This window comes from Megascapheus bottae, chromosome 15, assembly GCF_031878675.1.
Source record: "Megascapheus bottae isolate mThoBot1 chromosome 15, mThoBot2.hap1, whole genome shotgun sequence".
NCBI lineage: Eukaryota > Metazoa > Chordata > Mammalia > Rodentia > Geomyidae > Megascapheus > Megascapheus bottae.
The window spans coordinates 14,529,596-14,545,468 of record NC_143523.1 but is presented as its reverse complement, the minus strand read 5'-3'; the positions used below and the strand labels follow the sequence as shown (position 1 = coordinate 14,545,468).

General features: G+C 47.9%; 1 protein-coding gene across 1 annotated transcript in view; it reads right to left on the bottom strand.

The window, feature by feature from the left end:
* Positions 1-11,244: 11,244 nt before the first annotated feature.
* The window catches only part of Gpam (glycerol-3-phosphate acyltransferase, mitochondrial), a 38,400-nt gene continuing 33,771 nt past the window's right edge, over positions 11,245-15,873 (bottom strand). The window contains exons 19-21 of the mRNA XM_090345890.1: positions 13,864-14,053; positions 12,717-12,775; positions 11,245-11,832 (exon numbers count right to left, since the gene is read on the bottom strand). Of these exons, the coding sequence (XP_090202016.1) occupies positions 11,716-11,832; positions 12,717-12,775; positions 13,864-14,053 (366 nt within the window). The 3' untranslated portion in view covers positions 11,245-11,715. The remainder of the gene's footprint in view (positions 11,833-12,716; positions 12,776-13,863; positions 14,054-15,873) is intronic.

The following is a 15,873-nucleotide window of genomic DNA, read 5'->3' as shown; positions in this document are numbered from 1 at the left end:
GACTATAGATATCTAGACCTAAAGGGTTTTATTTTTCTCCCCCCGGCTACATGCATTTAAGTCCAATAAAACAGTAATAGTCACAGAGATCACAGGGTCTAACTCCTTTTATGGACCAGGAAATGAAGTCACAGAAAATGCCCAAACATCAAGAATAAAAAAGACCTGACTCTTACCTGTGGGCCACATGCCAACGTCAGGTGGAGAAAGAAAGCGTGGTCAAGAGTTCATCCCCAACACGTGTGTCATTAATAACAAGGTTAAGAGCTTGTAGGCCAGCCCAGCAGGCCTGGGGCTCCCGTCCTTCCAGCGGCTCTCATCTAATTATGGGTAGGTACAGTAATTGGAAACAGGCTATCTCTGATGGGCAGGGTTTCAGGAAATGGAAAGCTCTAATAAGATTCTGCTTGGGAAGATTCGGCTTCACCATCGCGTGCAGCTGGGACTCTCCCGAGGCCTGCCCTGGAGGAGGAGGAGAAGGAAGAGTATTCCAGGAGTGAGAAATCAGGCATGAAAGAAAAGATGGAAGCAGGCACCTATGGCTCGAGTCTGTAATCCGAGCTACTCAGGAGGCTGAGATCTGAGGAAACAGTTCAAAGTAAGCACAGACAGGAAAGGCCATAGACTCACCTCCACTTAATTGTCAACAAAGTGGAAAGTGGAAGTGTGGCTCAGTTGGTCAATTGGTAGAGCACTAGCTTTTTTTTTTTTGCCTTGAATTTTTTTTTTTGACCTGGTCCTTGAACTCAGGCCCTGAGCACTATCCTTGTGCTTTCTCAGGCTAGAGCTCTACCACTGGAGCCACAGCACCATTTCCAAGGAATCGAACCCTGGCCTTCATGCATGCTAGGTAAGTACTCTACCACTAGGCCAAACTTCTGGCCACAGAGTACTAGCTTTGAACAATGAAAAGCTCAGGAACCATACCCAAACTCTGAATTCAAGACCAAGAACCTACCAAAAAAAAAAAAAAAAAACCACAGGAATGAAACAAGGAAGGGAGGGAAGGAGAGAGGAAGGGAAAGAGAGAAGGAAGGGAAGAAAGGGAAGGATTGCCTGTCTGGGCCTTCAGTGCTGGGCCAGGGCCCAGGACTAAGGTCAAATAAGAGTTACACAAACAAAATCCACTATCAAATGGTTAGATGTAGTTTTGAAGTAGCCTTCAATAAATGGAACTGGATGCCAGTGACTCTTTCCATTATCCCATGCAATCTTAGAAGCTATTCTCTGAATTAGATGCCTTCATTTGGCAGAAGAGGAAACCGAGGTGTAGTCATTTGAGCTACTTGCCCATGTTGTCCCAGATAGGGGTGGGGAGATTGGATCCAACAGTCTGGCATTCTCCATGCAATGCTAGGTATGCAGTTCTCATTCTTCCAGGTGTGGTAGGTAGATTCCCAATGGCTCTATCAAAGCAAGGTGGACCCAGGAAAGAAGGCAAAGGCACACCGTGAGCACAGAGGCCCCCTCTCTGTGGCTTACAGACAGCTAGCAGTGGGTACTCAGTCATCCCAGGAATTACACACCGAGGCCTGTGTTGAAATATGTGGTCTCTACACAGGGAGCCTGGGTCCCCAACCACTGTTTGTACCACCTGGCGTTCTGGGTGCCAATTGTGCTACCACTTGCAGCTAAGCATGAGCTGAGAAACTCATGGCTCAATCGTTCCCCAGATGGGTCACCCAGAGCCCCATGCTCTGCTGCCAGATTTTCCACAAAGCCAGCTGCAGGTGGCTTCTTATGGCTGCCTTGTTAATGGGCCTTGATCTGTACATCAGCACTTTCCCATCTGTACCTACCAGCTGGGCTGACAAGGAGAGGATGTCTCTCCTCCTTCTCCTCCTCCTCCCCTTCTTCTTCCTCCTCTTTTCCTTTCTGTCTCCTCTTATCTTATTTTCTTCTCTTCCTCCTCCTTTTCCTTCTCCTCCACTTTCTCCTCTTTTTCTGCTCCTTCTCTTCCTTTCTCTTACTCCACTTCTGCATGTTCAATCCCAGCAGTTCAAAAACCCACACCCTTTTGGTCCCCATGTTAAAAGCCCAATCTCAATAGTCTACTCCTGTCATCACCAAAAAGAAGATTCTGGTATGCTGGATCCTGCAGGTAGAATTCCTGGGCTGCTGCAGGCCCATCCTCCTTTCCTTGTAAGGTTCCCCAGTGGGTTGGGGAAGATACAGGCAAAGTCAAGCTTTGCTGAGTGGGAACAGGGAGAAGAAAAGGCAAGCTGGGTGTTGTTACAGGTCAAGTTAGAGATCAAGGCTCAGAGCTGTGACTTGGGACACATTTTGTCCAAAGACTAAGAGCAAAGGTTTCTGGAAGAATTTCAACTGGACCTAAGCACTGGGGATAGGAGATAGTAGAGGGGGAGATGTCAGTGAATCACCTGTGACACACAGGGAGATCTGATGTGAGCAAATGCCCCCCCACACCCTCCCACCCCCGACCACCTACCCCCCCCAAAACAGGGAAGCAGTCCTATCTGCAGACAAGGAAGCAAAGGCATAGGATGACAGGCTTTTATTATCAACTAAATATGCTTTCTGTTCTGTGATTCTTAAGATTTGGAGGCCCCTCCCACACGGCAGGTTCCTTATTTCAGAAAACAGCCCGTGGTCCTGCACCCCGCCCATCAAAGGGAAATCTTACCTTTTTAAATCATTTGTTAGTAGTTTTCTCACACAGTAATCATATCCAGGAGGCTTCCATGGTTGGGAAAGAAATAGAAGAGCCCAGGCCCAGAGACTGCCGTGACCAGCCCTTACTTGTTGGGCCCAGTGTGTGTATCCATGTGTTCAAGGCAAGCAGGTCAGCAGAGATTTCCAAATACCAACCCCACCTGTACCATCTCTGCTGCTCCTGAGAGAACAGAGGGCGGCATTGCCGACACTTGCTGTTGTTCATTTCTTCTTGGTGTTAGCAAGTGGTGGATGGAGTGCCACCCCCGAGGGACTGAGGGGTGCCTGGGGATGAGGTCACCCTCGGGAACTGGTATTTACACTAGAGACACGCCAAGAAAATGGTGCCCTGGCACCGTCCTAACTGCCATCTGTTGACTCAGCCCTGACGAGGCTCCCACAGTGTGCCTGCCTGCAAAGCTGTGTTTGGAGGCTTCTTGTGGGTACCATGGACAGCTAGAGGAGGAATGTGGAGGGTTAGCCCTGGTTGGACACCTCCTCTCTGCCCACAGAGCCTTCTTCTTCCCCACTCTCTAGTCCGTCCCCATCACACACCTCTCATGGCTTCCAGATCACAGCGCTGACTAAAGGCCATGCCAGCCTGGGAGAGGGCATGAGGGGGAGGGGCGGCGGAGGGGGCAGGGTCTTCTTTGCTCTTGTTGTTTCTCTAGATAAGATCAGCGCAGGCAGACTTGGGCTCAAGCCTGCGGCACCTCAGTCAGGCACTGTGCTTGCTGATTTGCCAAGTCACCTGCCTTCCAGGCCTCAGTGGACCCCGCCGGAGCCCATTCTCCTCAAGGCCCTCCTCGCTGGCCCATGGCAGCGTCCTGTTTGTGCCATTCACTTCCACTGTTGTGCTGAATCACTCTCAACAGCTAATTGCTCTGAGGCTCTTGTGGATCCTGCTCGCTGACCCGTGAAGGGCATAAATCACAGCCCAAAGGCCTAGGTCAGCACAGCTATGTCTGCACACTGAGCCCTCCCTGGTGACCCCAAGTTCATGACCAAGTATAGAGCTGGCAGTGGCCTTCCACCATCACACTGATCCTCGGGGCCTACGCACTGGGCTTTGCTGCCATCTGCCCCACAGTGGCCCCCCCCCCCGACCCATCCACAGCCCATTAACCTCTGGCCCTGTGTGCCACCTGCACCCGTGCAATATTGTCACTTGTGTATACGTTGGGTTCATTTATTCATCAAGTTTGATAAACCCCTATTGTGTGCTAGACAGTATGAAGAGCTGTAACCACAGAACAAATAAGACAGAGCTCATGATCAGGCAGGAAGAAGGCTGCCCAGTTCTGTTAAGACCTTACTTATTTAAAAAATTATAATTTATAGCCAGGAATGGTAACATAATCCTAGCAGGCAGCAGTTAAGAGGTTGGCAGTTTGAAGCTAGCCCAAGGAAACAAGTGAGATCTCATATCAACAAGTAAGCCGGATGTGGTGGTTTGTGTCTAACAACACAGGAGATTGTAGGTAGGAGGGTCACGGTGCAAGGGTGAGTCCAGGCAAAAGCCACTGGCAGAATCGTAGGGACTTCTGGAATCTTGAGACAGCTCCCTACTGATTTCCAGAGCGCTTATACTAGTTTACACTCCTCACCCTCTGTGCTTATGGGTCCCTTTCTCATATCCCCACCAGCTCTCTTTTCAGCTTGTGTTCTTGACAGTTAACATTCTGAAGGATTGAGATGGAATCTCAGTTTCTCTCTGCGGTTAGGGACATGGAACATGTTAACCATATTAGCACTCTTCTTTATGTGTTTATAAGCCATTTCTACTACAGCACTTCTGTTTATTTGCCCACTTAATGATTGGATTATCTGTTCTTTTGGTGCTTCGTTCTATTGAGTTCTTTAAATATATTCTGGATAGTAATCCTTTGTCTCATTAAAAAAAAAATGACCAAGATGTTTATGCTTTTTTTTTCTTCTACTCCTTTGAAGAGCCAAGGCTCTCCTGATTTGTGGCAATCCAGTGGAGACAGTTTCCACTGGCTTCTTGTCTGTTCTTTGACAAGTACCCTGGAGGAAGAGCAAGTACTGTAAAACTGCAAGAAAGGAGAAGCTTCCAGAAGAGGCCAAAAGAGAAGGGAAGCAGCCCAACCCCACATGAACAGCCTCTACCCAGCAGGCTGTCTTCTGGTTTGTGCTTTCCGAATGCCAGTGCCACCAACATCTAAACCCAAGCCCTATTAGGACGCTTGATTCCCCAGCCTCCTCTTTCCAGTAGACTCCCTGGAATCCCAGCCAGCTCTGCACAGAGTCCTCAGGCTCTGGACAGCTTTTATCACTAAGGTTCTTGTGTCCGCCAGTGTCACTTAAAGGCAAATATATTAACATTTTAGACAAGCTCACCACCCCGTGAGGCAGCAGACATTCTGGGCAGCAGGCATGGCTGCTATAGTCCAGCAAGTGAACTGCATGTACTGGTTGAAGGAATAGAAACTTGATCCGTCAGGAGAGAACACTGTCTGGGCAGGCCTATTGCGCCTAGTAATAAGGCTATGGACACATCCCAAAACACACACACACACACACACACACACACACACACACACACACACGATTCCCGTACAACCCTGAACCCAGGTTAGCCATGCCCTAAGAGGTGTTGGAAGCAAGGCAAACCAGCTACGGTCTCGGCTGCCCCCACAGCCCAGCATCCCTGCGCGGAGGTGGATTGCCCCAGTCTGTCCCAGGAAGTCCAGGAGAGCAGTGGTTCAACAGCATCTGGACAAAGTCTCACAGTGGAGGGAATTTGAGGCTGGGCACCGGGTCCTCTTGGCTTAGCAGAGCTCGGTGGAGGATACCCCGCCAAGGGTAGGCTAGGCTGGGAAGCGTGGCAGTTCCAGCCTCATGGCCATTGGTTTTCTGAACAGCCAGGCCTGGGGGCCTTGGTGATTTCTCCGGGGACACTGGGTGAAGGGAGGCCCTGAGGGGACAGAGGAGAGAGCAAGCATGCTGTGGGCCTGCTGTCTCCCTTAGGAAACGCCATAGGAGTGGCAGGAAATCCCTCTGGTGTGGGCTCAGCCTCTCCTGCCCCAGACCCCAGCCAGAGAACCCTCCCCACAGCTCACCCACCTCACAGCTCTCTGAGCTACCCAAGAAAACCCCGGCCACATTTGAGGAGTGGAGGGAAGATTCCAGTAGATTCCAGGCCTGTGGTCTTCTCTAGGTGCCTGGGCACCCCAATTTTTGAAGCCTGTTCTGGACACTCAGAGCCCCAGCGAAGAGTGCCAGCGCCCCCTCGTGGATGCAACGGCCACAACAGGCTCCACCCCGAGTCCAAGCTGAAGGCCTCCCCCCCCCCCCTCTCTCTCTCCCATCCCTCTCCCTCTCTTCCTCCCTCCCTCATAGAAGGTCCCAGACCACACAGGAGCCAACCTAGAACAAAAATACCCAAATGCAAGACCCTCACGTCCAGCCATCCCAGCATCCTCCCTCGCCCCTCCTCAGCTACCCCTGCTCTTCCCACGGATGCCAGGCAGGAGGTTGCATCTTTAGCCAGGTCTTCCTTAGTTTGCCGTGTTGATTTCATTTTCACTAATGAGTCAAAGTCACATCCATTGGTTCTGGCGGGACTTAAGAGGAGAGCCTTGTCTGGAGGAAGTGCGTGCAGGGCCTGTGAGGTCCTCGTGGAGACCGGGGTACGAGAGGCACATTTCGGGGTGACTCGGAGGCACTCTCTCCCTCCTTGATCGACTCCTGAAATCACGAGCTCCCCACTTTTCAAAGGTGAAAGGGTACCGAGGGAGACCTACAAGGCAGAGTGATAAGGAGCTCATGGCGACCCCTGGTCACGAGTGGTGGGAGTCACCCGCATCCTTGGCTGCTGCAAGCATTCCAGGGACAGGGGACAAGCAGGAGGGGTGGATTCCGTGCAGGAGCTGAGCTGCCGGAGCCAGGCAGCCCTTTGTGCTGCAGCTCCCACCCCATCCCCACGTCCGGATCTTCCCTTCCCTGAAGAAGTCGTGTGTCTGGTGAGGAGCAGCCACGCCGACCGTCGAGGGGCATCCCTGGAGGGGTCCACCCCAAGCCCTGGGGTCCCCGGGCCACCCTTTTCCCCCATTGCGGTTCCAGAGCCCTGGATGACGGCCTGGCGCCACCTAGGGGACGGATGCCGGAAGCGCGGCGTGGCCACGCCCTGGTCAGCCGAGGGGGAAAAGCCAAGGCTCCCAGGGAAGGCGGGCTGCGAGGTCATCCGCAGAGGCAGAGCTCCCATCATAGAGCAGTCAGCTTTATGACCAGCAGCAGCTGGGGCCGAAGACTTCCTGTAGACTCATTCTTTCTGGGTGTCCCTGCTATACTGGAGATTAGATAGCTCTGTAATATCTAAGTACAGTGGTGGATCGTTCTGGAAGTAGCAAAGCAGCCAGGGCAACGTTCTTATCTCATTCCTGGTCATTAGAACGCTAGAAGATTCTCTCCTCTTCCTTCTCTTCCGTCTCCTGTCTCTGTCTGTGTCCCTGTCTGTGTCTGTGTCTCTCTCTCATAGTATTGCTGTCCTAGAGCTACAGGTTTCGAAGATAGATTTATCTGGAGCCTTGGAGAGGTCAGACATTACCATGTCAGACCACGGTGGTGTGGGAGGACAGAAGGGAGCAGCCACATGGCCTCTTGCATCTGTGGCAGGGCCCAAGGATGTGTTCCAACATAGAGAGCACAGGGGGAGATTTCAAAGGAGTCCAGCTAAAGGCTGTGTTGTATTCCATACCTGCCAACTGTCTTCCCTTCCAGCCAAGGATGCTAAAGGCCTTTCCCGAGTCTTTGAAACAATTAACGCTGAAGATCAAGCTGGAAACCAGCTACACCAACCCTGAGTAATTTGACAGTTTTCTAGCCACTCACCTGGTGGCTGGCACACAAAACAATAAAACATTATCATGTGAATCATTTCTTGGGTTAAGTAGCATTGCTGGGTTAAATAGCTGAGTGCCACATGCCCACTGGATGGTAGCATGTTGCAGAAGTTTTAAGACTCTGAGTCTTTCTTCCTGCTCAGTCCTCTCACAGCTCAACATGATCCAGCTGTGGCAAAACCATTCTTCCCTGTGTCCTGAGGCAAAATGCTGCCTGCTGCTCTGTCACTCTCACCCTGCTTTGGCAAATGTCACTAAATATATAAATTTATGACAGAGAAGCTTCGCTGGAGGCATGGCTCAAGTGGTAGAGCACTAACCTAGCAAGTGTAAGGCCCTCAGTTCAATCCACAGTACCATTAAAAAAAATAGGCACCAGGTGACTCACACTTGTAATCCTATCTACTGACTGAAGAGGCTGAGATCTGAGGACAGTGGTTCAAAGCCAGAATAGGTGGAAAAGTCTGTGATCTCCAATTAGTCAGTAAAGAGCCAGAAATGGAGCTGTGGTTCAAGTGGTAGAGCAGCAGTCCTGAGTTCAGGGATCCATGTTCGAGCCCCATCATATTCATAAAGTGCTATGTAAAAATCAAACAAGAACATCCAAGACATAAAGAATTTTTTCCTTTTGATTTATTAAAACAAAACTACATTTCTGGGCTTCTCACAATACATTATCAGGCATAAAAAAATCAACATTTCCAATGAAATTTCATTCACAAAATCACATAGTGTTATTTTACAATACTTTCTAGTAAACAACAATCTAACATTTCTCTGTACAACAGGCAAATACTTCAACACCTCTCATCCAGACATTTAGCCCTTTTACTGTTTAGAAAAAAGGTCAAGAGTCTCTTTCAAAGCGATCTTCTGTATTAAACTGAAATGCCAGATGGCAACTCTCAAATGCCTAAAAAGAGTGTCTTTAAAAAAACAACATTGACATCCCATAGTAAGTCTTACAAATTTTAAGGACAGGTCCTATCATTTCAAAACTCTAGAACTATCTATGGATAAAAATCTGCATTCAATTGTGCAATGTTTTCTTCTAGAGGGGAATTTAAATCTCTATCATGTATCACCAATTAATTCTGCTTTGGGGAGAGAAAAAAAAAACCTTTTTAAAAGCCAGGGTGATTGGTGGTTGGTCTTCCCTTCAAAGGAAAGGGCTCCTGCCACCTGCACCACCCATACTACAACCTTCCATGCCTCTCCTTCCCAAGGAAGAAATACATCACCCATCCAATGAGCCATTTGATAGGACAAACACATACATGAATCCCGCCACAGTGCCTTCTACTCATTACTGTTTTGACTACTGAAAGAACCACCTAGGAACAATTTCCCAAAATGTTTTCCATGAGATACTAAGTGAGAAGGTTCAGAGGTGTCCCAAAGAGGGAAAAGTTCCTGAGGTCGAACAGTTTAGGAAACGTGAGGTTAGATGGGCTTTTTGCTGCTGGGTGCTGAGACAGACTGTCTGTTTGCAGGTGTTTCTTAGGAGAGCTGTCTCTGAAACCCCCTGGTGCCTTACCGGAAATGCCTTCCCCTCCGGGGTTACAGGAACACCCAGCCTGAGCATCTACTAATTACCATCTGGGTGTTTTCTCACTCCCTTGCTAAACACCTTTTTGTGCTCTCTCTGTTCTTTTTTTTTTTTTTACTTAACATTTTTAACCTTTAAAATTTTAAGAGTAAAAGCTCCATCTTCCTTTCTGAATTACTTAGGACATTCTCACTTGAAAAAGCAGAGTGAGATTTCATATTGCTTATTACTAGATTTTTAAATTTTTTTATTGTTTTTAACTTTGCTCACAGTCTTCCCCTGAAGGACATGCATTTCGCTTTTGCAGAAATGCAGTAAACTGTAATAAAGTATTTACAAGCACCTAGTTGTGTTAACCTTACAAGGAAGCCACCTGCTGTTAAAAAAACAATGAGAATGTGTCTATTAGCAAAACAGTGCTACCTAGAAGCTTTATTGTGATGACTTATTATTCAGTAATGAGGCACTGAAGGATGAGTTGTGCAAAAATTAATTCAAGGATCCACTTGCCTAGATGAATACAACTTTGGTTGAGATTTATTTTCTTCCTTACAAAAGGTTTCCAAAGCACCAGTTGATTACAAAAAGCATGCATATTTATCCTCACAGTGCGACAAGTGGCAAAAGAGCAAGCAAAGTGCATTCCCCAAAGCATCTGATTCAACTGCTCAGAAACAGTGGAACCAAAAGGGGAAACAAAGCAAGAGAACGCACAGTTGCTCAGCTTGGGCTGGCAAGACAGCAGTGATTTGCAAGAGTGACAGGCAGAGCAGCGAGATCCAGTAAGACATCAGCCTCAATCTTGAATTTCCAGCCACTTAACAGAGCGTGATTCTTAGCTTGCGGCTTGGAACACAGGACAGGGGGAAAAGAGAGACTGGCAAAGTGTGTGACTGCCCAGATGAGGAATGCAGGCGGGGACAGAGCAGATGCTGGGGCATGGCCCAGCTGGGAGGCACTCTACCTTAGCTAGTGAAAAGGCTGAGAGCTGACTCCAGCCTCTCCATACTATAGTCACTGCCTCTGACAGTGGCGACTGGGGCCAGAGCTCTGACAACAGTAAAGAAAGCACACATTTCACAAGCATGGAGCATGGTGGGAGAGTACAACTGCTGAACTTCCCACCCAGTACCTCAGGTGGTGTGAAACAACAATCCCCACCCTCCCGACACTCACATATCGCTGCTCATGGCCTTGGTATTAGGGTTTAAAAATCCAAGCTCAGGACAGTATCAATTCTATCCTCGATGCTTTGATATTAAATTTGAATAATCTATGCAACATTTACCAGGGAAAAAAATGTTTTCTGGTTCTACACTATTGTGTTAACAGGACAATACATTTTTAGGGAAAAAAATTTTAACATTAAGAAATCACCATAATTACCACAAAGAACTAAGAATTAAGATTCCTCTTCACATACACACAAAGGTACCTACTCATTCTAAACAGACACTTTCACAATGACTTGCCTCTATGTGGCACTGGGAGGTGGGCACATAACACATAGATTTCTGAAGAGATAAGAGGGGTCTTTTGTCTGTTTTTAATTTTCCTCAAAGCTAAAAATCTATACATGTCTCCAACCACTTACCACTCAGCAGGACAAGCACACATACTGCAGAACTCCCGTGAGTAGCAGGCACCCAGACTGGCATGCAGGGTGCAATCCAGGTGTGTATAGTACACGTGTCAGTAAGCTGTCTGCAGCTGAACCACAGTCTGTCCGGCTGAGCTAACTGACTGAGTTCAGTCGCTACTTGGCTGGAGGACTGGTAGAAAACAGCTGTACCCATGGGAGGTGGGTACCTTCCAGCTGAGGGGTGGGAAAGGGTGCACATATAAATAAGAATCATTTCTAAACACTTGCTGGTCACTGAACTCAATGGCACTTAATCATATGAGCAAAATCATTCGGTACCAGTTGTCTGGCATGTATACCTTGAATTCTACCAAGCAGAATTCCCACTCCAAGCACATCTCAACTCCTTAACCTAAACTACTATTGTCTGTTTTTCAACAACTAAAACACTTTCTACGCCTGGCCACAAGGGGCAGCACAGCAATAACTGGGTAATACCTGGGTATGTGGTATCTTAGCCCATTCACTTGCTATGGGAGACAATGGGCTCCCGGGGTACAATCCAGCTACCTGACAAAGCCAGAACTAACAGAAGTGGAAGGATGGCCAAGTGTTCTCCAAGGAAACATTCATTATGAATCAGAAAACAGACCAACAAATTACCAACAGCATGATGTGTAATTCACAAGAGTTGGCTCTCCAAGACAACTACGCATCTGTGTCCATCACAGTAATTAGTCCTTAAAAGTTGTACTTAAAAGGTGAATTTTTAATAAACTCCAAAATAATTTATTGAGACTTCATCTAGCAATCTACTGATTATGAGTTGCAAAGAGAGACCTCGGCCCCGAGGGTCGTGGGCAAACCACTGCATCTGAGTTGGGAAGAGCACAGGTCCAGGAGGGCAGAAGGCACTTGTCTTCCAGGAGGGCCCCTCAAGGCAGGGTGGGGCAGGGCAGGCCTGGCCATGCCATGGCACCCACCACTCTCAGGTCATGCCGGAGCCTGAGTAGGACTCATCACTCATTAGAGGTGCCACAAATTACCTACAGCACCACGAAACTCAGAATATACTCTAGAAGTTTTTGCCGGTTGCACTGAGGTAGGAAAGTGGTGCTCAGTTCTAAAACAGATACTTTCTTTTGCTTGGTTTCTTTGAACACCTAAAGAGAAAGTTGAAAGTAAATTAAATGGGGTGTCAACCCTTGACCTGTGTCCTAACTCTACAAGGCAGTAAAGGCACATAAAAGTAGATGTGGAGGCCCGTTAGGATGAAATGGAGGGTGTGGGGGGTATTTTTTATTGAAATCAATTCATTACATTTCAAAACTGACATTAGAACTAAGCCCTCCACAGTCCCTTTCCAAAGTTCACTGGAGGAAGCGCAGGTATGGCTCAGGTTGCCAACCTTAAGCATAAAGGCAAGCCAAGCCGGGCACAGCTGGCTCACACCTGTAATCCTAGCTTCTCAGGAGGCTGAGATCTAAGGATTGCAATTCAAAGCCAGCCCGGTCATAAAATTCTGTGAGACTCTTATCTCCAATTAAACACCAGAAGTAGTGTTGTGGCTCAAGAGGTAGAGTGGTAGGTAGCCTTGAGCTTAAGAGCTCAGGGACAGCACCCAGGCCTACAGTTCAAGCCCCAGTACCAGCCCCCACCCCCACCCCCAGCACCAAAAACTAAAAAGATCACAGTAGTTCTGTGGGCAAAGGCTGCCTGAGGACAAGACTAGTGAAAACACACAGACAAGGACAGGAAATCTCTGGAACACTACGTGCAATGGTATTCTGAGATATACTGATGCCGGTCACACAGAAACAGCTGGGGCAGGAATGAAAGCCAGCGCTCAGGGATAGTATAATGACCCTGAACCAATTAGCCTCACCCTCCCCACCCCAACCTTCATTCCTAGACACACATCCTTCCAATTAACCTAAGAAGCCCACTTCCCTGGGTTCCACCCACAGCAAGGGCAGCACAAGCAGACTGGATCTCAAGAGAACAAAAACTAACACACACTCATGTACCACGAGTACAGAACACCTACCCCAACATCCTTAAACATTTTCACAGCATTCTTCACAAGACAATATGTGGCGCTCTCAGCTGCAAAGAAACAACAAAGCCTTGTTAATGCCGAGCCCCAGGCCACAAGTCCAGGAGGGGTTTCAGCAAGGTGGGCACAGCTTCACTTCCGCTGCTGACTACCAGGCAGCATTCTCTCAAATGATGTGTTACCTTGTCATTTATTAAGGGAAAATGGGGTAGGGGGAGAGAACAAAGGTAGGGGAAAGGAGAGGAAGGGAAAGAGCAATCCCCAAAGCATCTACCCTGCAAGGCTTGTGAGAATCAAACAAGGAAATATGTGAAACTTCCATTAAACTCCGCAGGGATGGGTACCTGTCGGTGGTTCACACTTGTAATTCTAGCCACACAGGAGTCTGAGACCTAAGGACTAAAGCTCAAAATCAGGTTCAAGAATCTCCAATTAATCACTAAATAAGCTGGAAATAAAGCTGGGGCTCAAGTGGTACAGCACCAGCCTTGAGTGAAAAAATTAAGGGATAGCACTGAGGCCCTGGGTTAAGCTCTAATATGGACACACACACACGTGCACACAGATGCACACACACAAAACTCCAGTAGCAGTGTGGTTCAAATGGTAGAGCCTTGAATGATAAAGCTAAGCGAGAACATGAAGTTCTGAGGTCAAGCCCCAGTACTGGCATAAAATAAAGAAGAATTGTCAACCCTAAGTCTGTCTGTCTACAGACTAGCCACAGGACTGGACAGCTTCCTCAAGTATGAAGCGGAGGGGATTATCTCCAGATCCCTGTGGGCTCTGATGATTCCACTCTCTTTACAAATGCCAGACCTGAGCACAGTGTCCCCATACGCATACTCAAACACGTGCGGACTGGTACCACACAGTACACTAACCTGCACACAACCCAAGCAGCCATCAAGAGCAGAATGGATCAAATATGAAACACTACAGAGCCACAGAAAAAGATGAAAGTGCACACAATGTGTAGGGCTCTCACAGTGTGGGGAAAAGAAGGCCAGGCAAGAGCGCCTACATGTGCCATTCAGTTCACGTGGCATACCAAAGCAAAGGTCAGGTTACGTTTGCATTTCCCCCAATTTTCTACAAATGCTAGCAGATTTTTACAAGAAAATGTGACTTGGCATACCATACACGGCGATATTCCTTTCTGTCCTGGTGATGAGGAACTTGTGCAGTTTCTGCAGGAACTCGGGCTCTGCGACAGGACCGCTGAAGTTGTGGATGAAGGTGGCGGCAGAGCTGTAGGCCTCCAGCAGAGGCCCGAGGAGTCTCTGCAGGAAGGCGATGAACTGCTGGTGCTCCTTGGACTGGCTCACCTGCACGCACAAGCACAGGAGGTGGAGTCATAGGAAAGGGAAGGAGACAGCGAGGACTAGCAAAAATGAGCACGTGCACTTCTCGTGCAGATAATCTCTTTAGGAGAAAAAGGCTGGTAAGTACACAAGCACTGAATTTCCATCCTTCCTTGTATAGTGTTTGAGGCTAGTGTTCAGAGAATAGCTGCCTAGAAGAAATTTTCACCACTGTCTGATGCAATTATGACATTGGCAATGTTGAAAATAACTGGTTCTGGGAACTGGGGTTAGAGTCCTTGGCTCAACAGCCAGTCAGGAACAGTAATAGGCCATTTGAGTGAGCCTAAGGCCCAAGGACTGCACCATCATCTCAGCCCTCACTAGCAACCCCTTTCTACCACCCCCATCTGCCCAGCACCATGAAGATGATCTGAAGGAGAGGGGGGGCTCAGTGTGCCCCCAAAACATAAAGCTTCACTGAGGCCTCTCTGAAGTGTGGAATAAAGACCACTGTCCAGTAGTGAAACTCACAGCTTCCTGTTGGGAAAGGAGTGAATGCCCAAGTGTCACCTGGAAATAAAATACTGTCTTGGTGCTTGCTTGCCAGATTTCTGAGTACAGCTTGCCCTTCTGCAGAGTCACTGTTGCCTTGCTGAGATAGTTCTTTACTTCCATGCTTATTGTTGTAACTCCAGTGTTCTTAGAGAGGACTTTTTCAACAATGTGGGGTCCTATCTGTGAAAGGGGCTCAGGAGCCCTTTCCCCTAGGGAGATGTGTCCCTCTGCCTTCTGCAGAGGCTCTGGGATGCTGGGAATTCAGTGCTCTTGGATTGGAACTCTATCAGAAGTCTGAATTCTCTCAGCAGCATGGGGTATGGGCTCTAGCAAGTGCCACAACAACAAAGCAATTTCATGAAGAAACCCAGGCAAGAAACACCACCACCACCAATGGTAAAGTATTCCTTGGTGACAGGGAGATTGAACAACTAAGTTGTGAGACATCTCCAGGCTCTCGCTATACAAGAAACCTCCACTAAGGGGGGATAAGTAGAGTAGGAGAACACAGGAAATTTCCAATTAGGGAGACTACACAGGAAAGCTAAAATGGCAGTAGAATTCTAGGCCTAAGGAAACAAAAATGGGGCTTAGGAGGCTTCTGTGAACATTCCCCTGTGTGGACATTGGGAAACAAAATTCAGCATGCTAATATGTAGTTGAGTTCTCTATCATCTTTCTTAATAGATGTTCCAGTTGTCATTGGCATCTTTCTCAGGGGCATCTAGACTGTTCAAGACTGAAATACGGGTGCCACACTTCCATGGTGTTTGTTTTCTTAGTCTTAATTGCTATAAATTTCCAAGAGGTTGTGTCTTTGTGCGATGTTACGTGGTTTCTATAGTCCACTCAGAAGTCCTGTGGCTATGGAACCATGGATACTCGAATCTTTCAAAGGAAGAATCTAACCCTTTATGTTAGCCATCAAAGAAATTCTAGACAATAGAAAACTTAGCATAGTCCTTAGTCACAGCCCCTGCATGTGCTTGTCTTTTCATTACTGGAGAAGTCTTTTCGTTTATTTGCCAATGTAGACAAAGAAAACACCCTTGGAACTCTCCCTCAAGTGGAAAGTGGCTGGCAGATTAAGGTCAGGATCTCAGCGTAATGTTCTTCGGGGCAGGTTTACAATACTTGATACTCATGGACGACTCCTCCAGGGTGAGGCAGGGGGAGGCATGATGGTATTCAGTGGTGGATGCAGTTAAATGAAGGACTGTTCAACTGGGAGACTGCCTAGTCACTGATAATACTTGTGAGCTGTTTGCACTCCACTAGGCTTGAAA